This window comes from Pituophis catenifer, unplaced genomic scaffold (genome assembly GCF_029215685.1).
Source record: "Pituophis catenifer annectens isolate HBS135680 unplaced genomic scaffold, rPitCat1.0.hap2 SCAF_6, whole genome shotgun sequence".
In the NCBI taxonomy this organism is placed as follows: Eukaryota; Metazoa; Chordata; class Lepidosauria; order Squamata; family Colubridae; genus Pituophis; species Pituophis catenifer.
The window spans coordinates 71,022,954-71,049,831 of NW_027256886.1; the positions used below are offsets into that span (position 1 = coordinate 71,022,954).

The 26,878-nt window shown below is 36.6% G+C and overlaps 1 protein-coding gene across 1 annotated transcript in view; it reads right to left on the reverse strand.

The window, feature by feature from the left end:
- PCDH15 (protocadherin related 15) overlaps positions 1-26,878 on the reverse strand; it is a 403,619-nt gene that overhangs the window by 179,388 nt on the left and 197,353 nt on the right. Inside the window, exons 12-16 of the mRNA XM_070946499.1 lie at positions 26,483-26,617; positions 22,972-23,121; positions 13,988-14,181; positions 9,598-9,730; positions 5,051-5,130 (exon numbers count right to left, since the gene is read on the reverse strand). Coding sequence (XP_070802600.1) covers positions 5,051-5,130; positions 9,598-9,730; positions 13,988-14,181; positions 22,972-23,121; positions 26,483-26,617 — 692 coding nt within the window. The remainder of the gene's footprint in view (positions 1-5,050; positions 5,131-9,597; positions 9,731-13,987; positions 14,182-22,971; positions 23,122-26,482; positions 26,618-26,878) is intronic.

A 26,878-nucleotide genomic window follows, 5' to 3' on the forward strand; every position in this document is an offset into this window, starting at 1 on the left:
GAATGATATGGGAATGACATTTTTATGCCATTTTTATTTGTTCAAATGTTCGACTTTTATCCTGATCCTTTCCAAGCTAAAAAACAGTATTCACAAATAACTGGGTGAAGTATGTGTGTGCTTTGGCAGAACAAAGGAGCTCAAATCCTTGAAGAGCAAATTGCAGGAAATAATAGGCTACATTAACATTATAGGACTACAGACTGAACACTTGACTAGTCACAACTGAGAATGTAAGGGCCTTTCTCCACTTGCATGGTAACAATATTTAAAGATCCTCTGATATGTTCCATTATGTTGCTTTCATCTTGTCCCCAACCTTTGAGGGAGGTTGCCATAAGTTACAGTTAGCTGCACTGCTGTTAACATAGCATTTTGCCCATAATAAAAAAAAGTAATGTTCAGCCTTCCGAGATTTATAGCATTTTCTAAGCTTGCTGGTAGTGGTAGTCAGAGGACCTATTGATAGAGAGCTATGGATGATATTTCAAGCTAGGGCAGATATGCTCTATCTATCTGACGCCTGAACAGTAATGGCTAACCTTTTGCCATCGCGTGTCAGGAAGGGGGGGCAGGGGAGGTTTGTGCGCGTGTGTGCCCGCACCCATAATTCTATGCGCCCCACCCCATGCATGTGCGTGCAACCCCCCTCTTCCCCGCTCCTGGCACGCAATGGCCTGGTAGGCCCATTTTTCTTTCCCACCTGGCTCCAGATCCTCTCTATGCATCTGAGGAGGGCAAAAACAGGGGTGGGAAAGGCTGTTTTCACCCTCCCCAGATGCATAGAGAGGATCTGGAGCCTGGTGAGAAAGAAAAACAGGCCTTCCCCACCACCCCCAGGCCCTCCGGAGGCAGGAAACAGCCTGCTTCCCTACTTCTGGTGGGCCTAGAAGGCCCGAAAATCAGCTGGCCAGCACACGCATGCACGCTAGAGCTGAGCTGGCGTGCCAGGCGAAATGGTTTGGCGTGCCACCTGTGGCACACGTGCCATAGGTTCGCCATCATGGCCCCTGAAGATTCTTCACTTCTGCCATTCTTTATTTCATCATCCTCACTAAGAGCAAGGAAGCAGGCTTGGAGTTCTTGGAAAGAGTTAACTTTTCTAAGAATATGTGGTAGAGAAAGAGACAGGGCTGTCCTATAACCGGTCACCTTGGCCAAAAAGTTAATTTCTGACCATCACTTGAAAGCCATGTAGAAATCCAGAAAAGGGGTGGAATTTATTCAGTATCCTGGAAAGGATAATGTAGAGCTTGCACAAATTAATAAATATACAAGAGTTCTAGTAACGTCAAGCAGATGCCTTCGTTACCCTTGCAATTCAACAAATGTTATTTGGAACTCTAAATATTTGTCTCGCTGCAATCGAAAATTAGGGCTATCAAAACCATGTTGTAAAAGTATGGATGACTACTTGGATAGTAGCGAAGAGTTTGAATTCTCTATATCCATGTAATGAGTTACTTGATAGCAGTCAAAATCTAGAAGCCATACTGTAAACCCCTATGACTCTCTTCTCTTCTTAGCACAAAATAAATGTCAGATGTCATGGTTAAATATCAAGCCTCTTCCTATGACACTTTCTATGTTGGTGGATTCTTTCTGCAAGCTAGTAACTATCAGAAGAGGGGAGGTCAGGAAAGTCAGAGGAGTCATCCAACTGTATGAAAAAAAGAGCACAACACACAACAGCACTGCTTTTCATCACCAAGGAAGAATGGAACCCACAAAGAAGATAGGGATTGGCAGTAAGGGCCACATTTTTTTCTGTTAGTATACTTTCTATCATTTGGTGGATGGTGGGATTGCACTTTAACCGAATCATGAGCAAAGAAAAACCAAGTTTTTCCTGCTATTTCTTACAAACCTTCTGGCTCTGACTGAAATCCGAGACTCTTATGTGGCTGGAAAACTGTGTATGCTGCAAAAGAGGTGTGAAAGATGTGAACTTTGAGATAATGGGATGATGGCTCTGAGTTGGTGTTGGGATAACCTGTGGTTCACTGCATTATGAGTTCAGTCAATGTCTTGCTGGGTTCCTGACCTCCCAAGGCATGAATTGTCCTCTTTTCTATTGACAGAGTATCCGTTTTGATAGAACATTCTATTGATGCTCCTGAGAAATTCTGAAAGCAAGCCACCCTGCCAGCATAGCAGACAGAGTGGTCTCTATGCTGCATTTTCAGATCGTTTTCCTACTTTTTGTTTTGTCTGAACAGTAACACACACACACACACACACACACAGAGAGAGAGAGAGAGAGAGAGAGAGAGAGACAGAGACAGAGACAGAGACAGAGACAGAGACAGAGACAGAGAGAGACAGACAGAGAGAGAGAGACAGAGAGAGGGAGAGACAGACAGACAGACAGACAGAGACAGAGACAGAGACAGAGACAGAGACAGAGACAGAGACAGAGACAGAGACAGAGACAGAGAGAGACAGAGACAAAACAAATGCTGTACTGGGAATATAACAAAACAGTGTTTCAAGGGAAGTAAATTTCTTTGTTAACTTCTGCTGATGTTGGGAATCAGAATGGTTACAGGCAGCTTTGTTGCATTGTGAGTAAGCTAAACACTTTTTTAAAACAGCAATTGTCCTATATAAGCTATATAGATAGATATATAGGTAAGTGTGCAAAACCAGACATACTAGATAAATTCAGGACACAGAATGGCTACAGATGCATACACACACACGCGAAAGAGATTTCAATTTTTTTGCACTACATATGAGATGGAGTTGTGCTTTCCCATTTTACTAAACCCTGTCTGTAGGAAACACAAATTGAGTAGCTACACCTGATTTTCTAAGAGTCATCCTAAATTTCCATCAGGTTTGCCCTTTCTAAAATGGAAGCGTGAATCAGTGCTGAATCTTTCCATAAGCAGCCTTGCTAAAGTGTAGAACTATGAATTTTAGCCAAAGTTGATTAGGTCAGCTTCATTTCAATAATCTTCAAGAAACAGCTCTAATATTCATCACTTCTTGTATTCCTTACTTTCAATGAGATTTGGTTCTAAATATACATCCCAGTCCATAATAGTGCATTTCAATCTAATGCAAAATTATTAGATGTTGTATATGACTTCCAAAATTATAACCATTACAGTTCTTAAATGTCCAATTACATTCCACAAGAATTAAAATTTTCAATCTTTGATATGTTGTTCCCTAAGTAGAAAGTAAATCACCTAAAGAAAGCTGGTTCTGCATTAACAAAATTACAATTTTGCAATTACAATTTAAAAGAAATTACCACATCATCCTCAGATTTAGTCTTTATCCTGCTTTCGCAGTACTCAAGTATTGAAGAACTAGTCATTTTTTTGTTTTAGTACAAGTGTTGAGTTCTGCAAACACAATCATAAGGCTTCAAATTTACTTTTTTTTTAAAAAAATACAGCTTTCCTTCCTTCCTAATATTCAGAGAAATAATAGCTTCGCAAATGACAGATTCTAAAAAAAAAAAAAAAAGGATTTTTCACTCTTTCTAGTACATGCAAAAAGTACAAACCTTTCAGTTTTCTATGGCTTTTCATTAATGTGGCATTAATTTAGGAGGAAAGCTAAAAGCTTCCTCCGTGGTAATGTCTGGAATATCTGGGGTTGAATTAAAACAATAGTCCCAAAAGGTCTTTCTTATTAAAGCACATTTCATTTTTAAGACTAGAATTAGCAAGTTTTTTTTTTTTTTTTAAGTCACGGTCATTAGCAGAAAACCTGGCAAATCTAAAGGCTTCTAATTAATCCCAGGTTGTTTTAATAATGGAAGTTTCCATCTCAGTAGGTTTTTACCCAATCAAACATTTATAATAAATAAATGGTCTCAGATGTACGATTTTAAAGTTTAGCACCATTTACAAGGCTGCTATTAAATATGAGAGAGCTCAGCTTCAAACAGCTGAATACTTATGATTGGAAATTTATTTGCACACAATCTGCTGTTTAAATTGGTCTGAGAAGTTAGAAGTATGTGCTGTAATCCTACAATTACATAGATGGAAGTGAGTCCCAATGGTACGTTCTTTTGAGAATCTGAATAAGCTTGCACGGAAAACAGAGATGAAAATAGATGTGTTTTGAAGCCTATCATAAAGATATGTCATTGATTCAAAGAGTTTGCAAGTCTGTCAATCGTCTAGCTATATATTACTACATTGCAATTATTATAAGGCAAAGTAAAATTATTGTAATGTAGATTATTCTGATTTCTAGCTCTTAATTAATGTCTGGGTGGGTAGACCTAACTTAGTCATGACCATGAAAATTACTTTAAATTCATAGAGGTTATTATCACTGTACACATTTTCATCAGTAAACAGATATATAAGTATATTTGTACCAGGGGTGGCCTCTACTTACCTTTACTACCGGTTCGCAATGGGATCTGCGGCATGCGCAGATTGCCTATGATGACATCCGGGGCAGTGGGCGGAGCCCCCTGCCAGTTTTACTACCGGTTCTTGTAAACCGGTCCGAATCGGGGGCAACCCACCACTGATTTGTACATGTTGTATAACAGATTAGAGAGCCAGTTTGGTGTAGTGGTGTAGTGTAGTGCAGGTGTGTCAAACTTGTGTCGTCACGTGATGTATCAGAACTTTTCCCCCCTTCACTAAACTGGGCATGGGTGTGGCCAGTGTGTGACGTATCTGGTTCACGGCCCACGAGTTTGACAACTCTGGGTTAAGGCATCAAGCTAGAAAGAGGAAGACCGTGAGTTCTAGTGCTGCCTTGAGAACAAAGCCAGCTGGGTGACTTTGGGCCAGTCACTTTCTCTCAGCCCTAGCAAGGGCTGGCAAGGGCAAACCACTTCTGAAAAAAAGAAACCTTGCAAGAAAACTGCAGGATTCATCCAGGCAGTCTCCAAGAATCAGACATGATTGAATTGAAGAGGGGGGGGGAGGGAGGGAGGGAGGGAGAGAGGGAGAGGGAGAGGGAGAGGGAGAAAGAGAGAGAGAGAGAGAGAGAGAGAGAGAGAGGCGGATTAACTAAAATCAATTTGTTCATTCAATGCCATTCAAAAGAAAAAAAATTGACTTACGTTTCAGAAAGATTAAATACATGTTGGGGGTCTCCATTTTGTATGAGGTATTTTATAGGGTCACCTTCTCGATCAGTTGCCTTAAAAACAACAACAACAACACAAAGAAGTCGCATATTAGATTTAATTTCTTTTTATTAGTATTTTTTTTTAAAAAAAATAAAAGCTGAATAGTGATGGACAACACATTTGAAATGCTAATCAGCTCATAACAGTTTAATATTTGACAGCTTTAACTCTCAACAGCCTGATCATTATGTTGTTTATCCCCTCTGGAGAATGGCTGCATTTTGGCTGCATGAGAATATGCTGTGATAAGAATGATAATTGCCTATTGGAATTTCACAAAATTAAAATATTTGCATACTTAAGATTTAGTCAACAATGAGATTTTTTTTTTTTAAAGGCCCTTTAAAAGAATATAGGCAGTATATTCTTCACATTATTCTCAGAATGATGCCGAAGGGAATATTTTTGACTGACTTTTTTAACAAACTAGTAAAATAAATGATAGCAATGTTTATTTAAATCATGCATTATTCGTATGCTTCTTAAAATATACAGTACAGAAGTCCTACAGAGCAACAGATGGTTAGAAAAAAAAATAGTGATTAGATAATACCATTAATTAAGCAAGATAATGACAAACTGTATCTGTTTAATAATAGAAAACACATTCCAGTCAAAATTAAGCATATTAAAGTACCATTGGCATGGAAATCTAATAAGTGTCAACTCTCAAATAAAATCCTCTGAATTCAATGTGACAAATAGAGGAGCACAGCTTTGAAATTACTGATTTTAGCCAGATTCTGCTTGCAGTGTTTGTAAACATAATCTAAATGTGCTTTGGTGTAACATCAGTCATACGAACAAATAACCTAAGCAAAGAACATTTTTATTCCAAATTTCCAAGCATATCATCATTAAAAGAGCCTTGGTAGTACAGTGGTCTAAGGCACCCTGTTATTAAGCTGGTTATTAAGACCAGCTGCCTGTAATTACTGCAGGTTCGAATCTCGCCAAGGCTCAAGGTTGACTCAGCCTTCCATCCTTTCTAAGGTAGATAAATTGAGGACCCAGTTGTGGGGGCAATAAGCTGACTTTGTATAAATATACAAAAGGATGAAGGCTATTGCTGAGCACATTGTAAGCCGCCCTGAGTCTCCGGAGAAGGGCGGCATATAAATCAAATTAAAAAAACAACAACACTGGATTCAAATTTTTCTTGAACATTATTCTTGATCCCATCACACTAGCCTGTCCCATCCAGTCAGAGTGGTAAGGTATGTTGCTGACCCCATCAGTTAAAGAACTTCACCTGGTTTAGGGAGGACAGTCTAGATCTAGGAAGAGAATGAAATGAGTCTACAGAAGAATCTTCCCTGGGAGGTGAGGCAGCCTCCACTCTCCTCACCTTCCAAAAAAAGTTAAACATGATTCTGCAGCTTGTGTGGGTAGCCCAAAGATGCACAGTCATAGGGTTGGTTGGTGCTATGACAGCTTTCCTTCTGCCTTTGTCAAGTAAATTCTAACAGGGTTTAAATATTCTTGCCTCCTTAATTTTTATATTTTAAATTTTTTTTAACTCTAACATTTTATTTTTTTATATACTCTTTTATATTTCAATACCTTACTGTACACTGTCCAGAGTCCCTCTTTGAGGGAGATGGACAGTTCAGATTACTGGACAGCCATTTGTCAGAAATGGCACAGGATCTCCTGCTCGAGCAAAAGGTTGGACGAGAAGACCTCCAAGGTCCCTTCCAACTCATTTTTCAAATAGATAGATGATAGATAGATAGCAATAGCACTTAGACTTATATACCGCTTGACAGTGCTTTATAACCCTCTCTAAGCGGTTTACAGAGTCAGCATATCGCCCCCAACAATTTGGGTCCTCATTTTACCGACCTCGGAAGGATGGAAGGCTGAGTCAACCTTGAGCCTGGTGAGATTCAAACTGCCAAATTGCAGGCAGCAGGCAGGTAGCAGAAGTAGCCTGCAGTACTGCATTCTAACCACTGCACCACCACGGCTCATAAAATGATAGATAGATAGATAGATAGATAGATAGATAGATAGATAGATAGATAGATAGATAGATAGAACAAACAGAAGCCTTAGTTTAATGGGACAACAAACAGATTGGTTGGCATGGAAAGTTGACTTCTTTTTATTTTGCTAAAGAATGGGAAAAATCAATCAAGAGCCTTGATAGTACAGGGGTTTAGTGCACCCTGTTATTAACACAGCTGCCTGCAATTTCTGCTGGTTCGAATCTCTCCAAGGCTCAAGGTTGACTCAGCCTTCCATCCTTTCTAAGGTAGGTGAAATGAGGACCCAGTTTGTGGGGGCAATAAGCTGACTTTGTATAAAATATACAAAAGAATGAAGGCTATTGCTTAACGCATTGTAAGCTGCCCTGAGTCTCCGGAGAAGGGCGGCATATAAATCAAATTTTTTTTTAAAAAAATACTCACTGAAGTTTCTGAATCCCTCACCCATAACTAAACTATTATTAATCAGTCAGTCTTTGAGGTTTGCCAGATAAGCTTGAACTCTACCTTCTATCCCTGTTCTTCCTTGGCTGTATCTGGGTTGCTTGAAATAAGTCACTTGCTCTTAGTAAATCTTGCCTAATAATGGCAAATATTGGGGATTGTTATTATGTTAGGGAAGCTTTAGCATATGAATCTGTGTGGTTGAACTGCAGGATGCAAGACTGTCAAGTTTCATCATGAGTGGTCTCTGGAGCCCCCAAATTATACAGTTAAAATGTGAGTGTTGCTTGATTGAAGGGATCCATAAAGTTAAAAAACTAGAAAGAAAGAAAAATTATCAGACTGAATTTACTGATTCTATCCTTCTGGCTATATCATTATCTCCTGCCTCCTAAGCATGATTGCCAGCGGTTGTCCTGATCAAGCTACATAGTCTCCCACAGAGCTAACAAACCCAGAGGAACAGAAGTAACACAGGTGAACCCCTTCCAATCCATTTAGTTTCATGTTAAAATACTTCCAGCATTGGAAATTATTTCCAGAAGGTTGCTTCAAAAAGTACAGATGCAGGAAGAGGCCATAAATGGTTTGAAACCCTGAGGAGATGGAGGTTCTTTTTTCTGTCAGGAAATCTATTACTGAAACCAAACCAAGTGCATAGAATTGGCCCCTGCAGGTTGCCTTCTGCAATATAAGCACAACATTTGTTGGGATTCTGTGCTTTTCTGAGGTAAAATTCCAACTGCCCCGACTTTCTGTTTTTAGGCATGCCAAGACTGTAATGAAAAAACATGATTTTGTTAAAAGCACTAGGCCTCTGGGCATGAAAATGGTGGCATGGGCTAAAATTATCATATATACTACATTGGAAATGTTGGGCCTCCTGAGCTAGAAGCCCTAATGCAGAGTTCCCCAATGTTTCCAACTTTGTGAGCTGGGGATCGGGGGGGAGAAGTTCTGTGATGGTTCTGTGTGAGCAGCCGGTAAATGCGCACATGTATAGCTCTACTTGTGTAAACAACACACACACACACCCCTGCCGCTCACTTAAGTTGAGCATGTGCATGTGCTTCACTGCTGCTCACGCAAGTGAGGATGTGCAAAAAGGATCCTTTTCCTGGTTGAAACCCCCTCACGGTCCACTAGTGGGCCATGGTCCACAGGTGCCCTAATGAATGAAATGATAATTTTCTTGTCATATTTTTCTTTCTTTTCAGTGTAATTAGTGTTCTTTTGTGTAATAATTGTTAAAAGCAGAACATTCCCCCCCCCCCGCCTTTAATTCTGAAACGTTCAAGTTAGTGTTGGGAACAGCATGAGGACAACTGTCATATTTGCTGTTCTAAGAACTTAAAATGAAATAATTATCCTATGCTGGGTCAAGACATTGATCAATATAAGCTGACTAGTGCAGCTTTATTATGTACCAAATACAACGTCTTCTGCCCTTTTTAGAAGTAGCAGAAATGTAACCTTGAAGCTTACATGCAAAGCACACCTTCTACTACTGCACATAAAGAGATGAAAAAATGCAGAACATGACCCATTATCTATAGAGATATTTCACTGGTTTCAATAGTTTTCCATAATGATCCAAAAGATCTCTATGATATGATGGATGAGTGTTATTACAGATACTGCAAAACAGCAGTTTTGGACTCCAGAAATCTTGCAAGGGTCCCTCAATAAGATTTGCAGTGATGAATGTGTTTTCCTTGAAAAGGTAACTGATCCATAGAATTCTATCACATGAAATCAAAGATAAGAGAATACTGGATGCCGTGTTATGGAGTGCTCGCTATTTCATCGGAGCAAAATTAAACTCTTAGGTGCTTATTCATCTCATCAGTGTCAGACAGGCTATGTAGCAATATGCATGGATTATTTTATAAACCAATTGGGGAAAGTGTTGAATTTCTGAGAGTTTGACAATCTATACTGCAAAAGTTGCCTGAGAAAAATTGGAAGTAATTTACAAACAATTCAACTCATACGCATAAACAGAAAGAGCTTTGTAAATGCTTACATTGAAGCATTCTGTACCTGCAAATTTAGCAAAATGGCACCAATTCGCATGGCCTCACTGAGTTCAAGACTGTACATCTGTTGAGGGAAGCGAGGTGGACTTTGATTGTTAGGAGGAAGTACCTCAATGTAAACTGTAGTGATGGAACTCCTGAAATGACAAACAGAATTCAGTCAAAATCAAATTATAACACTTTCCCTCTATCAAACTCTAAATGTTATAACCCATTAAGCATTCAGGGTGTCTAAACAAAGAGAAGAGTCCCAATCCAACAGCTTCTAATTTGTGTGGTAGTCCTGATAAATAGGTAAAGCTGTTTCCATTCCCATTAAAACAGAGAAGAGCCCTATCTGCACTGAAGGGCCTTAAGAAAATTTTAATTTCCTACCAAGCTTTAAGCTCTAAGTAATAATATGAAAGCTATCTCAGTGAGGATTAAAATAATTTGCAGTATATTCTTAATGATCGTAACACTTTCTCAAAAATAAGCCTCTGAAGGTGGGGGGAGGATGCTCAAATAAACATATTTATGAACCCAGTCCTTTGATTAGATCACTTTGATGGAAATATATTTACTTTTATTTTTTAAAAATCAAAACAAGGTATCAAGTATTATACTGATTTTTGAAAACTGCTATTAAAAATTGCATCAACAAAAAAATATTTTTTAAAAAAATCAACTTTCTAATTCAGGCACCAGGAAAAAAGTCTAAGGGTTGTACATACTATAGGACTTTTTGCAACTAATTGGGACTCAGTTGTGAATGAACCTAATTCACAGCTGTTGCAATAAAAGAGGTTTTTGGGACTACTCGTGTGTTTTAATGACTCAGGAAGCCTAGGTCACAACAGTTTGGACTTCCAAGCGTTGCTTACATTTCTTTTATTTTGTTGCATTTTCCTTTTACTTTTATCGGATCTTTCACAGGATAAAGAAACTGAGAATGTTCGGAACTGAAGACGTCTAAATTCTTTCCTCAATGTAAAGACGCCTTTCCATGCTTTTGGGAATATGACCAATTCCTTTTTTTAAAATATTTTTTTAAAAAATATTTTTGCCAAAAAGAAAGTAGGCTTGCAGAGTAGAAAAACATAGGAAGAAAAGATACAGCTGCTTTTAAGAGTTGTAGAAAGATGTTACCCTTTTTGACGTTCCCCAAAATGCTTCCCAAAGACCTATTTGACTTTTAGGAGAGTCATCTCATTGCCGCTGTGTATAGAAAATATGTCCTATGCATTCCACTTGGATAGTGCAGCAGGGATGTGTGAGTCATATTAAATGTTAAAATAATCTGTATTTGTAATTATATATATAACCATGGTATATTTTAAGTTTTGTTCTGTGAAATATATTGACATTCACACTTGAGGACTTCCCTCCAAGCTATAATCTGTATGCAAAACTAAACCTTTTCTGTTTAACTGCATGCTGTATATTTTTGAATCACTCATTATGTTTCTTCTCCATACTTGGTTTAAGAAAAAAAAAAATCATGCTTTTCTACTCTATGCTTCCCAGCTGTAACATGTCAGAAATTAGGAACTGAATGAGGCTGCTGGTTCCACTGCAGATTTCATTGGAACATATTTGATTCTTTGTCCAGTATTTGCATAGCTTGCAATTTATGTTCCAAATTGAGTTAAGGGACACCATAAGAATGCACTGCCTGGGGAGAAAAAAAAATTATCTTCAGCTCAGTGATCCTTTCAGTTCCAGGATAGTCAGAGATATTACCGTTAAATGATATATGGCAATTTACAGAAGCAGTTGCTATTTGTGCTTTCATTGCTTTAAGCTTCTCTCTTCCTTTCTCTCCTTCTAGTCCCTTAAGCTGACAGTCATTGATATGGGTGAAGCAAAATTAACACACTTGAATCACTGACCTTTAGGCTGACACTTAACAGGCTAAATAAACAAGAGTTGACTTTTTTTTTTTTTTAGAAACATCAAACCATTTTTGATCCACTGAACTTACTGCATAGAGATAAGTATGCGCTGGGTATAATTTCATTTCCTTTGTGATCCAGGTTGAAATGTGCAGAAAGAAAGATTGCAGTCCTAAATATCCTTACCTGGGAGTAAGATCCAGTAAATTCAATAGGTTTATTTTCAAGTAGGCAGAAGTATATGCTGTAAGCAACTAAAAAGCAGGAGACCGTGAGTTCAAATCCCACGTTAACCATGAAAACCAGCTGGAGGCTTTGGACCAGTCATTTTCTGTCAGCCCAACTCACCTCCCAGGGTTATTAGGGAGAAAATAGGAGGAGGAACATGTGGTGGAGATGTTCATTGCCTTGTATTATTTGCAGGGGTGGGCTGCTGTGGGTTTGCAGGGCTTCGGGAGAACCTCTAGCTAAGATTCTGTGCAGTTCAGAGAACCCCCAAATCCCACTCCTGGCTGGCCCCGCCCACCCCTCCCCTCCCAGGTGTCCCCACGCAGCCCATTTTGGATGCAGGTCAGTGCAGGGCATGTGTAGAGGCCCAGGAAGGGCAAAAAAATTGGCCTACTGGAAGTTCGGGAAGGCTGGAAATGGCTGATTTCGCTCTCCCAGAGGCTCAAGGAAAGCATGAGCAACCCCCCCCCCCGCACCGTGGTGCAGGAGGCTGACTAGGCCACACCCATCCAGCAACCGGGCAGAGAACCCCTTGCTAAATTTTTTGAATCCCACCCCTGGTTATTTGTAGAAATAATAAAGGTGGGTTGCAAATAAATAAATAAATAAATAAATAAATAAATAAATAAATAAATAAATAAACAAACAAACAAACAAACAAACAAACAAACAAACAAACAAATAAATACATACATACATACATACATACATACATACAATTAGTAAAGGAGTAGTACATGTGCTTCTTTCAAAGAAGCCATCTACTACTCCAAGAGGGCTAATATTTGGGATTACTATTCTTTTACAACAGGTCTGCGTATTTTGCAGCATGAGAGGCAGTTTCAGCCTCCACAACCCATTCTGATTGTGTTGTCAAATTTTCATAATATGGTTGCCAAAAAAGAGCAGCAAAATTTCTTACCATCTTGAGATGGAAAAATAGAAAAACTGTAATATAAAATACAACATAGAGTTAACTTTTAAAAATGAAAACCCTAATCATAACCTAGATAGAATAGAAAATTCCATCCCACTCCATATGTGATGTATCTTCATCTACTTCCGTAAATGGTCCCCGCTTACAGCTTTTCATCCACTTAATAAATCAGTTTCATCGCATCACATCCACTTGGTCAGGCAGAGAAGGTATGTTGTAGACCCCACCAGGTACAGAACTCTGACTGGTGGGGTCTAGAAAGAGAGTTGTGTCTGTTGTTGCCCCCACACTATGGAATATTCTGCCTCCAGAGGTAAGGTGGGCGTCCATTCTCTTGGCCTTTTGAGAAAGAATTAAAACATGGTTCTGCAGCCTTGCATCATCTTCTTGTGCCATATCCGTCATCGGATATTGGCGATCGTGTTGGTGATCCTATTTTTAACAACAGCTGCATGAAAATTGCTGTTGAGTTTTGTCCAAACCAGTCCCTTAAATTCTGAAACCATGACCTTCTTCTTCTGCCTGGATCTCATTTGCCTTCAATCTTTCCTTGGAGGGTTAAATGAAGGATGCCGTATTTTTCTGGGTGCCGTATCACATGTCCCAAATATTCTAACTTTTGCTTTTTTATGGTTTTGATGAATTCGCTTGGCTTTCCCAGGCAGCTTATCACCTTCTCATTTCTGATCTTGTCAACCCAATTTATATGTAACAGCCGCCTGTAAATCCACATTTCAAGTGCTTCTAGTCTCTTCAAGTGGCTTTTTGTCACTCTCCATTCTGTAGAGCAGGACAGAGAGCCTTGCACGGGGAATCCAAAACAACATGTAGTTCAGGGATGGGTTCTACTTACCTTTACTACCGGTTCGCAATGGGAGTGCGTGTGTGCAGATCGTCAATTATGAAGTCTGGGCAGGTGGGTGGAGCCTCCTGCCCCTTTTACTATCGGTTCTATAGAACCGGACAGAACCAGGAGCAACCAACCATGATGTAGTTGTGGGGTTGGTTGGTGTCATGAGACCCCTCCTTTTGCCATTGTAAACTAATTTTTTAAACAGTGTTTAATTATGTTTGCCTCCTTAATTTTTTTTTAAATCATTTTACAAATTTTAATTCTAAAATGTTAACTTTAACATCTTATTTTTATACATTGTTTTATTATACACCGTCCAAACTCCTTCTTTGAGGGAGATGGATAGTTCAGAAATGTGACATATAAATGAATAAATATAAATAAACAGTAAAATTCCTGGCCACCAAATTATTATTCACCTTGAGTTCATACTTCTGCATAGAGTTGAAAAGCTAATTTCTCAGCTTAGGTAGCTAAAGGAATAAAGTCAGGTATGACTTACCTTTTCTGTGCCAGTGGAGCCCTGTCAGATGCTTTGACTGTGAGGGCGTAGGATCGACCTACTACCAGTGTAATTCCTGGTGCAATGGTGATAAGGCCTGTCTTATCATTGATTATGAAGTCTCCCTGGTCACCAGCCAAGATTTCATATCTAATCTGTCCATTTGGACCTTCATCTGCATCCATGGCTGTAAGCTGCAGTTGAAAAGAATGAACATTCTAGGTTTACTGTTGTGCCAGGCCAAACAATCAGATGTTACTAAATGATATGCAGCCTAGAATATAAACAAATAATATAAAGCAGTGTTTCTCAACCTTGGCCATTTGATGATGGGGGAAATTCAACCCCCAGAATTCTTCAGTCAGCCACATTGGCTGATGAATTCTGGGAGTTAAATCCACCCTTCTTCAAGTAGCCAAGGTTAAGGAACACTGTTATAAGAAAAGCATTAGTTAACTTAGGAGTGTGATTGCTGAGTTACAGCATTTATTACCATTTTACATTACTATTTTTTTTAAATCTGGAGGTATTTAAGGCAGCTAAATATTAAAATAAAAGATACGTAATTAAAAAAAAGTGAAGCAGGTTGAAAAGCTTACTGTACCACATCCCATTTTTCTCTGAAGTGTGCCATTATCCTCATAAGCATTGGAATGGAACGAGTTGAAAGGATGGGGACAATTGCAAAAAATGGATATAACTGAACACTGCCACCAGCAGTAATAATTGTCTCAGAGGAACAGGATCCAACTTGGGCCAGTCATTCAGAACTGAAACATCTCAGTGGTTAAATTAATATGCATTGACCTGTTCATCAAATATGTTCACACATGCCCATCTTTTCTTGTTTGAGAGGACAATGATGGGTGGGATTTTTCCTCCCATGGCTTCTGTATGTAAATTATGCCTGAATGATTAACAGCCACAGGCATGCTGTGGTTTCTATTGAGAATAATTACTTTAAAGATGTAGCTGTAAACTCATTTACTAAGGAGTAAAACCAATTAAGCACAGTAGGACTCATCTTTTGAATGGCTGACAGCATCAGCTGCAGTCTTAAAGTACTCAACTCAACGAGGTGCCTTTTTCTTGCTAAAACTGTGAAACTATTATTTTAATCATGTAAACATTTCTTTGTCGAACTGTGCATAGTTGCTGATCTGCTAAATTAATGCTATTAATAAAGATTGAAGGCTTCTTTGAAAAGTGTTATAATAGCCTTCTCCAGTTCAGGGGATGCGGTGAAGAAGATAAATCAAAGCCTTTCACAAAAAAAGTACCAGTCCTAACCATTTAATTACACGCTAGGAACCAGGCCAAGTTTTATTGTGACAACATGAAAAGGAAAACTGGTAGAATCGCAAATACCTAAATTAACGAAGTTAATTAAATTTACAAATGAGCATGCTTTGAAACGGCGAAGTTATCTGAATAACATTTGGAGGGGGCAAAAATGTGTCTGAAAGGGAGCATTAAACTCTTAGAACTGTCATACTGCCCTATGATTCTGAATGTACGAATTGCAGGTGTCTTTAGTAGATAGGCACTGGTTTATATGATCCTGGACATTCCCGATTCTCTAAAAGAAGTAAAAACAAGGATTCTTTCTTCTTCTCTCTGAATATCTCATACAGGAGCGGTAATTTTGTTCCCTAAAAATAAACAGTCCTCAAAACTTGACAGTGATGGATCTGTTCGCTTACTCCTCAAGGAAAGCCCGATTTGCTTTGTGCAAAAAGAAAGCTCTAGGAAACTTACATTGCATCCTGTCTTTAACAATACTGTGTCTTTTATAGTAATGCCACATTTCATTTGTTACTGTCATTTTTAAACAAAGTTTAGTTCAGCTGGACAGAGTTCTCATTACCAGAGATATTTTTGGCCAAAACATGGAAAAGCTAATAAGATATCTTGACTCTTGTAGTTCAATATCTGTCATGAACTAAAAAGTTCGGGCAAATTGGTCTCATTCCCAAATGCCTAACGTGATTATTTCCTGCTGATATAAATTGAAACTTGCAGTTGTTTTGCTTAGGCAGTTTTGCTTTCCAACTACCACACTTCAATAAGACCATTTCTCAGAGTCATTCGCTATTAGCATATATTTATTTTAGCTGTTTGAATCGTATTGTAAAAATTGTCATGGAACAGCGTGGCTGACACCTTTGGATTAATAAATTATTGGGGTCTGCCATCACAAAATGTACATAGCTCCTACAGATGGGTTCTTCATTTGTTTGTGGTCTTAGCCTTACACTTAATATGGAGCAAGAGATTATTTATTGATCTGCAATATTTATAAACTGCCTCAATTATTCATTCAGACTCCATTCGATGTGGGATGACTATTTTCTCTTGGCCACTACCATTAAGAATGAAGGAAAAAGTAGGGAAAGAAATTTGTTTGTACACTATCCAGAGTCCCTCTGTGAGGGAGATGGGTAGTTTCTAAATTTGATAAATAAAAATAAAATAAAATAAAATAAAAATACACGAAAGAAATCTATGAGAAATCTGTGACATCAGGTCTGGATTCTGTTATATACTTAAATGGGAGAACAGAATGAATACAGTGTTAAAAGAATGAGGATGAAGACATATTTTTATGATCATAAGATTAAATATGTGACTATTTTATTAAGCACTTTTCCATTGTTATCAAGAATCAAGGCTTTCTTGGTGCCTCATAAAATTGAAGAACCTCCCAATAAATATCATGTGGAGTCTAAAACAGTCATGGAATTTTAGACAAAAACAACAACATATGAGAACTGGAGAATTTAGGTAATCCAAGAGTTTTTTTTATAAGGTCAAAGCACATTTCTTTAGCAAAGTTATGTTTGTAAGAAGTATTATTTCAGTGAATTGTGCAATTAGGACTGAGAATTTGTGTCCACATGGTGTTAAAATGCAGTCTTCCCTGAAAGGTACAGCCAGTCTTTACTCACTTGAGAAGGCCACAAGACTGAAGATAATATAAATACAACCAGAAATTGTAAAACTCAATCTTGTGCATTCTGTTTGTCACTAATTTTTTATATAACAATTAGAAAACTCAAAGGTGTTTTTTTCAAGCGGCAACTGTACTTGTTTGTTTGTTTGTTTTTTTGAAGATGTTTCGCTTCTCCTCCAAGATAAGCTTCAGCTCTGACTGGATGGTGGGGAATGGAAAGATTTATACTCCTTGCGGACAGCTGGTCATTTGAATTCTTTTAGAGAGTCATTGAGGCCACTTGGAGGTTTATCTGTGTCCTCAGGATCACCTGACTAGTGCAAATGGGTGTGGAGCCTTCTTGGAATTGCTAAAAGGACTGTGTTGTAGATCGGAGATAGATGATGTCATACCCTCCACCTCTGTTGAGAGAGTACTGTTCAATTTTGACATAGATGGCGTCTTTGATCCCTCTTTCAAACTAGCGGTCCTCTCTGTCCAAAATGTAGACAGCAGTTCCAGCTGTCTGCAAGGAATATAAATCCTTCAATTCCTCACCATCCAGTCAGAGCTGAAGAAGATTCTTGGATGAGAAGTGAAATGTCTTCAAAGAAAAACAAGAAAGTCCAGTTGCCTCTTGAAAAAGCACCTTTGGGACAACTATGACCTGGGTGACTGAGAATCTCCATAGACAATATGAAATTTATGATATTATGCTGATGTCGTATCCCCCCCCCTGTTGAAAGAAGGCTATTCAATAGATGACCTCTTTCAAACCAGCGGTCCTCTCTGTCCAAAATGTGGACAGCAGTTCCAGCTGTCTGCAAAGAATATAAATCCTTCCATTCTCCACCATCCAGTCAGAGCTGAAGAAGCTTCTTGGATAAGTCTTCAAAGAAAAACAAGAAAGTCCAGTTGCCTCTTGAAAAAAAAACACCTTTGAGACAACCATGACCTGAATGACTAAGAATCTCCATTGACATTTAGACTTTGAAAACTTTGTGTCAGATCATTTTTTTAAAAAAAAATGAAGAGAACACTATTCATATTTTACGGCTGTCTGAAGTATGTGAAGACTGTGTGAAATCCAGGCCATTGCTATGAAGCACTATGTGTATTCTGAAAACACTTGGATATACATTATTTGTGACAGCTGACAACCTTTGTCGAAATCTTGGGAGAAATCCCAAGTGTTTTTTTATATATTCATTTGATTTATATCTCACATTTCTACTGTAGCAATTATTCAAGATAGCTCAAACAATGTGACATCGTGTTAGACTAGGTCTAGCTAACTTTCAAGCTGAAACAAAACAACAAGAACAAAAACAACAAAACCAAACTCAATAATCTAATTTCTTCTGAATCAAATGTTCTAAAACATATGAGGCTAGGATGCAATGCAGTTGTGACCAGCTTAATATCAATAAAATTAACCCCGTTATCCATTTTGGCATCTAGGACTTTGATTTTAATTTCCATTTATTATCTTCTGAAGATTCTTCCATCCTAGAACATGCATTTCATTTAATTTTCAATTGTCTACATTTCATGAATGTAGACAGCTACAAAAATACAGACTGTTAAGGAAGAAAAATAACACATGGACACATACAGAGAAAATTCAGGTGATTATTTAATACAGTGGTATCCTGGTACTCAACGGCTTTGAAACTCATTGAATTTGATACTCAACACATTTTGACATGAAAATTTTGTTCCGGTTCTCATAATTTATTTCATGCTCAACACATAAGCTAGAACTTGTTGGTATTGGCTGCCTTGTTACTCACTACATTACTCCTCATAATTTGTTCAGTACTCATTGTTTTTGGTACTCATTGCACCTCCCGGAACCAATTAACAATGAGTTCTGAGGTACTAATGTAGTGCAGTTATATACCAATCTTCTCAAACTTAATCTCTATTTTCCATTGGCAGGATTAGAAAATTCCTTTATAATAGAAGGAACCGTGACCCAGATTTAATTTTTTTTTTCTTTCTAATTAGGAACTATGCTGTAGTTCATTTTACTGAAAAAGAGAAATGTAGGCAAAGAAGAGATTAGTTGGAAAGGACCAGACACGTACCAAGAAATAGCAGGCAAAAAAATAGATCAGGAATAAAATACAGAAGTTGTGGATAGACAATAGCATTAATTTTTATTGTTTATTTTCAAAACCATGAAATTATTTCAACTTCTATTCCTAAAGAAGCTGTACTGTACAAGAGATGCTAAAGAAAAAATAATCCCCATAACCAGAAAATTTAAGGGAAAAAATCCCTAAAAGGAAAAACTATTTAATGAACTATAAAATTCTTTATTAGAGTTCTGAAAATTATGGTTAATATATCATTGAGAAAGGCAGAGACCTAGAGTTCAATTGGCTGTAGCCAGTCAATTAATGAAGAAATCAAACCCGTATAATAGATCCTTTCATGGTCATTCTTTCATTCAGAGAAATAAGTAGCTAACAGTTTTCATCAGTCTCAAAATCCAAATATGTTCTATTTTAATTGCACAAAGAGAGGATTTTAAGGGCAGTCAGGTCTGAATTAGGGAAAAGCAATAATTATCTAGAGAATCAGCCTTGAAAGTGCTTGGATTATCTCTTTAAATCTACTTAAGAATCAACATAAATAGTACAAACACTATGAATAGCTGGCAATGCTGGGATGACTCATGCGTTTATTATTAAATGATCTGAAAATTTATCATGATCAGTCAGCCAATAACGATTATAAACTTTTTAAATATAGAAGGTATTGGTGAATGTAGGGAGGTTATCAGGAGAAAACTATTTGGTCAAGTGTCAGTCCTGAGACATATGTCCCATAATCCTTCTATTTATCAGAAAAATCTTTGAAATAACAAAACCTGGTTGAAATAATTTTGTATTTGTATTTGTATTTATTTTTCCCCTCTAGGTACCTTTTAGCTGCATATTGTTGCTCTCAAAACAAACCAGTGATTTTCTGTAACTCAGAGAACAGCTTTTCAGTATGAAAAATTGATTCAGTCAATTGATTCATTGGACATCAATTCAATCTAGAGAGGTAAATTTAAATACTACATTAAAGTTTTGGATTATGGTGGTTCATCAAGACAGCTATACATTACTATTTCTGATTTTTTCTTACAGATTTTTTCTCATTCAAGGCAAATATGAATTGGTAACATCTTTATCTTAATGCCCTCAGTTTTTAGTAACTTGGGTTTTGTTAACAGCATTTCAAAATATGACATCAAACTTGCTCTCTTATATAGGCATCCTCCTATTTTCTCTTGTATGTGATACTTGAAGTTGTTTCATAATTGGAAGAATCTTTCTTTCTCTATTAAAAATACTAAAAGAAAATAAATCAGAATAGTGTTTTCCTACAAAAAAAATCTTAAAACATAAAATATTAAGGTAGAAGTCATTCAAAAATAGATGTGCAAGATTTAATTTTCAACCAATCTATAATCTAGTTATGTCTCAGCTTCTACCTTCCTTTATTATAAAACTTATTAACACTATATCTTGAATAGATATAATTTTAATATATTAATATAATTATAATTAATGTAATTTTCTTGAGTGTTATAACTTATTAATACTGTACCCTGGAAGTGTCAAGACACTGCATGATCTTCCTAGCTGGAGAGACATAGGAAACAGTTAGTATGCAAAGCAGTCTTTCCAACTAGTCACCTTAGTTGCACAAAAACAGAATTCCGCATGCTCAGGGTCAAAATAGGCTCTGGTTATCCTTGTGGAATTTTAAGCAAAATGTGCCAAAACTTACCAATATTATATTCTTACCACCAGCAAGAATGCTTCATATGGCATGGATGCAACTAAGGACAGTCAATTTATTACTTTTGTAGCTTAATATTAGGAGCCTTGGTGGTGCAGCGGACTAAAGTGCTGTTAAGTAGCACTTTGCTGCCAGCTGCCTGCAATTACTACGAGTTCAAATCTCACCAGGCTCAAGGTTGACTCAGCCTTCCATCCTTCCGAGGTAGGTAAAATGAAGACCCAGATTGTGGGGGCAATAAGCTGACTTTGTATAAAAAAGAACACCGCTTATGGGGGGGCCGAAAGCAGTGGTGGGATTCAGCCAGTTCGCATCACTTCGGGAGATCTGATTGTTAACTTTCTGAGCAGTTTGATGAATTGGTTGTTGGAAGAAATCATGAGGGCAGAGAACCGGTTGTTAAATTACTTGAATCCTACCACTGGCCGAAAGCCCTATTAAGCAGGTATATACAAAAGTATGAAGGCTATTGCTTAACGCATTGTAAGCCGCCCCAAGTCTCCGGAGAAGGGCGGCATATAAATCGAACCAATAAATAAATAAATAAATATAACAATTGACCAAGCTGTGATGGGCATTAGATATCAAAGTAATAGGAAACATTGAAAGTAGAAATTTAAAAGAATTATATAATTATATACTAATTATATCATACACACACTCCCCCAAGGAAACATAGTTATAGATAAATGTATAAGGAATGACATTAGAGAAACATTAATTGAGGATAGCTGCCATTTACACCAATTCTCAAGAATGCTACTAGGAAGAAACCAATGAAGTTTTCAATCCTATTTATTTGACTTTTTTAAATGAACTGAAAAAAAAATGGATTCTGAAGTAAAGGTACTACAGTTATTTAGAATTCAATACTCTTGCCTCTTACCCTTTTAATAAATTTTGTTAACGAAGATTCGGCAATAATCTTGTTTTAGTTGCATTCAGCTAGCAAAGCCTTTTAGCCAGGGTAAATGCAGTGAATAGATGCAAGTTATATAAAAAAGACAAAACCCAGAGCAAATAGATGAATTAGTGGAGATTGATAGAATGTTTGGGGAAGAGGTGAAAGTGAATGGATATATTTTAAGACTAAATGCTGGTAGAAAAAGTAGACAATAATTGGTCTTTTCAAAGGAAAGAGTGAAAGAAATGATTATTTAAAAAAAATTAAGGGGGAAAGAGTGAATAGTTTGAGAGGAAACATTAAGTTTAATGGTTGGATATAGTTGACAAATTCAACAAAAAGAGGTAATTTGAAGAAGAAAAATTGGTATATGAATCTAGAGAAGCAATGGTGATTTAAAAAGATATTTAGAGGTATTATGAATGATATTGGTGTAATCTAAATCTACTTTTCTTTTTCCTTTCCTAGTTTTCATTTCTTTTGCTGTTTCTTATTTTTTCCTTCTTGTATAACCTTGTTTAACATTCAGACCTATACAGGGAATGTGGCAATTATTTTGATAATATTACAATTGTGGTTTGAAACAGCCGATATTCTAGACCAAATGAAATTTCTCTGTAAATTATTATTCCTTTCAGCAACAGCAAGAAACACACACCTTTTCTCACATTGCTTCCTAGGCTTGGCCTTTATACTTACATAGCAGCCTTTATTCTTCATCCACAGACAATATTATATTTCTTTTCCATTCGAGGCCAAAAAGTAACCTTTTTAATATATTTTTTATATTGGTCAGTTACCTAAATAACCCTAATAATGTTTGCAATGGAATATTTTTTTCAACTTGTTGGAGAAGCTTAACAGCGAAGGAGCAATTAGTTTGTCTGTCATTAAACATGAGTCTATTTGATTAGCAATCATGTCCTATTTTAAGTGTATCTATAGGGGTACAGCTTTTTAGAAGATTTTAGCAAGTAGCAGAGATTACGATCCTAAGAACAGTTTAATTCCTCCTACGCAAACTTATTTTCATTTTTAAAATTATGTTTTATTAAAGTACTTTTGCAGAACAGAACATGTAAAGAAAAAAAGAAAAGTGGTGGGAAAAGAACAAAGAAATAAAAAAGGAGAAAAATAGGGGGAAAAAGAAAAAAAATGAGAAAAGACAGTATAAAGAAATGATTTCCGATCTTTATAGCAATAATAAATGCATTTGAATTTTATGCTCTCTTTCTAAGGTTATATCATAACTCCCTTTGTTCCATTACACAAATTTATTTTCAAATGACTTATTATTTTTAGGAAAAAATTGGCTGAAAATGCAGACAAAAGAAACTGTTTTATTACCTTGATAACGCTTTCTCCAGGCCTCATGTCTGTATAGATCTTCACATTATATGATATGTTTGAGAAGGTTGGAGAATTATCATTTGCATCAAGCACAAAAATATTGATTGTGACTGGAAAACTTTCTTGTACCCCATCAGAAGCTGTAATCTTCAGAATAAACAGACGTAAAGAAATAGTTGTGATATAATGTATATAAAAAGTTCTGCTGCTTGTTATTACTAATTACTAACTCACTAGTTTGAACACTTAAGAAACCAATTCCTTTGAAGCAACCTCTAAGCATGTATTTCAAATGCATAAAATACATTTCACACAAAACTGCATCTAAAAAAAAATCATTGGCATTTAACAAAGTTATTTGAAATTAAAATTATTATTTTATGATATTCTTTATAGATCCCATTATGGATGGTATATGTTTAATTCCCATTTCAAATGACTCATTTTAGATCTGATCGATTTTAATAGCATTAAGTTTGTTCTCATTTAGTCTGGAATTAAACTATATTTTTGGTTCATATTCATCTGAATTTACAATCAAAGTTATTTATCTATATCTATAGGGATCCATGGGTAGTTTTAGATTAGCACAATTTTTCCTGTCTAATGTGTAAAAATGTGTCTCTGCAGAAAAATAATTCTAACAAATTTCAAATGATTAATTATCATGTAGATAAAGTATTCTAAAGTGAGGATCAACATTTTGTTACTTTTTTATCCAAGGAACATACTTTCATTATATTTTTCTTCTTCCAAAGACTGCAGTAACATAGATTTGTATATACTTTTTATTACTGTCATTAGCCTGCAAATTAAATAGTTTTCTTTTTTAAAAAAATAAAACAAAGAGCATAGCAAGCTACAACATTATCAACATTATTATACAACATTATTAAAACACAAACATTATCTGGAAATACAATAAGATACCTAAAGTCTAGAATGTTTTCAAGACATTGATAAAAGGGCACATAACTATTTATTTGTTTGCTTGTTTGTATCCAACCTTTATTGTTTCTACAAATAACTCAAGGATTCGAACATATCCACCTACCTTCTCCTACAACCAAAACACTATGAGGTGGGTTAGGCTGAGAGTGACTGGCTTAAAAGTGACCTAGCTGATATCATGTCTAAAGCAGGACTCACAATCTCCTGCTTTCTTGCTTTCTAGATCAAACTGGCAGGAATAAAACCTATGTAAGATGTTTTAATAACGATTAACAATTCTTTTCAACAAACATGGACAATTTAAAATAAAATACTGCAAATTAAAGTAAAAATACTTTAAACATAAAGTAGTTATCAGGAATGTTAATTTCAATGAGTTGGATGGATCAAGGGAATTTGAAGAAGCCAAACAGTTTCATGCCTTGTTTATAAATGTTGCAATTCCTGTGGTCATGCAATTACCATTTGGGCATGTTGCAACTGAAGTATATGTGATTGCTATTTGTGTACTACCCAATTAGCTTGTGACAAGAAGAATTAATGGAGAATGCAGGAAAAAAAAACATATAAGTCGCGATTATGCAATGTTTTTCTTAACAACTGCAGTGAAAATGACCAAGAGGGAAGTGATGCCATAAATCCATTGTGGTCACATGATTTGCAGATCCCAATTGTGGTCGCTAAGTGAGGACTACCTTTACTGGTGAGTTGTTGCATCTTATTCAAGAGGCATTTAGAAAAACTGAGTGCAGTTGAGTGAACTTTCTCTTTGCCCTTAATCCTAGTCGCCAACCATTTTTAATCAAAAAGTTTTGCTTCCTGCAAAATATTTGGTGATTATGATAGATCCCTTCAAATGGAACACGAATATAATTTCAGAATGATTGTATCATATAGGAATCTTGAAAAATATGAAATTAACTTCTAATGACTATAATGTACTTAACAGCATAAAGTTCTGACACACTGCACAAGTTCAACAGGGTTAAAAGTGATTTTCACTTGCATTCAGGGTCGAATGCATCTCACTGCACTGTCCAACAATAGCCAGCCAGCACTGATGGATTCCAGTTACCCTGATACTATTTTTCCATTGTGGCAACGTCCACCATTTATCACTGACTGCAGCTAAATTATTGGGAAGGAAAGTCCAAGTATGAATGCAGAAAATGAATCTTCAGTGACATGTTGCACTTCATGGTCTTGTATGCTGTAACAAGTTTGTCAACCAGCTGAATGTAGTTTGGTGTTCTGTTGTTGCCAAGAAAAATTTCAAGAACATCCTTGAATGCTTTCCAGGTGATTTTCTCTGGCTCCACTAACAGATCTTCGAACCACTTGTCATTGATGATGTATCTATTCTGTGGACCAACAAAAATGCTTTCCTTAATCTTGGCATGAGTTATTCTTGGAAACATCAATCTCAAATAATGAAAGTCTTCATTTTCCTTGTTCATCACTTTCACAAAAAAATAAAAATAAAAAATCATCGTTCTGAATTTTATGTGAAGTGGAGCCAAAAAATATCTTTGTCGGATCAACAAGTGGTTTATGTGCCATATTTTTCTGACCTGGAACCAAATTCTTTCAGAGTGGCTACTCCTGTTTAATCTGTTGTGAGTCTCTTGCAGGGGTGAACTATTTACACATGTAACACCATTACTTAGTATAACTGAGCTGCATTCCAAGCAGCAGAGCCATTACTTTTAGATCTCCATGATATTCCAAGTTGTATTTGGTGTACTGAATGTGCTTCAACAACATCTCCATGTTTTTGTATATTTCTCTAATGTTCACAACATAGCCAACAGGGTGTACACTGTCACTGTGTAAAAACAGAAGACTTCTATAAAACGGTATGTGCTTATTTTCGTGATTCGCAGTCAAAAATCTATAAGATACACCCAGTAGCCATACTCTGTAGTGTTCCAGTATTTCTTACAACTTTTCAAGAAATGCTAGGTTTTAGAGGAATACAGTTTGAAAAACCTTGGTCTGAAGTATGAGGGCTGCATTCAGTAAATGACCAGAAAATTCCTGGAGAAAAGCCATGTATCACTTGTGCAGGGGCAACATTTAATCAATTGCCATGAGCTAAAACTAGAAATGATGGTTTAAATGAAAGGTAGATAGATTTCACTGCATAGTTTCAAGCAGAATTTAGACAGCTATCTGTTGGCAATCCTGTGGTCCTATTTTTTGTTTGTTTTTAGTTTTGTTCTGATACTATTCAAGCCTAAACTTAACTCTAATCTACCTTTCCAACTGTATGGCTGAATGTAAACACTTTACCAGATCAACTAGAGACCCATCAGCTAAATTTGTATAACTACATAGTTTTGTAAGTTTTAACTTTACTTAGAGTGTTGCTATTAATATGTGGTGCAAAGCCTGATCATTTTATTGTTTTATGTTGCATAGCTTGTTCAATTCTATGACATTCTAACAGTTTTCTTAAGATCTCTGCCAAATTAAATTTCAATTGCTTAGCTTTTGCAATAGTTGAAAAGATTACCAGTGCCATTCTAACAAAACTCTTAAAATCCCCATTGCTTACCGAAAATGTGTATAGCTGCTGAAATTCTCTGTCAACTGGCTGAAGTAAGGTGAGGTAGCGGGCTATTCCAGTCTGAGTCACAGTGAAAAATGTATTGTAGTCATTTAGGAACAGGTGGAGGAGTGGGTCCTTTGTCTTCAAAGTAAAACAAGATGATGATTACATTCTTACATTCTCCTACATATATATACATACATATGATGATGATGATTACATTCTTACATTCTCCTACATATATATACATACATACATATACATACATACATACATACATACATACATACATACATACATCAAGACTCTTTTTTAATGATAGCATTAGATATCTGGACTAACAATGACATTCAGGAGAAAATTGTAATCAACATAAATTGCTGGAATAGCAATTTCTCTCTT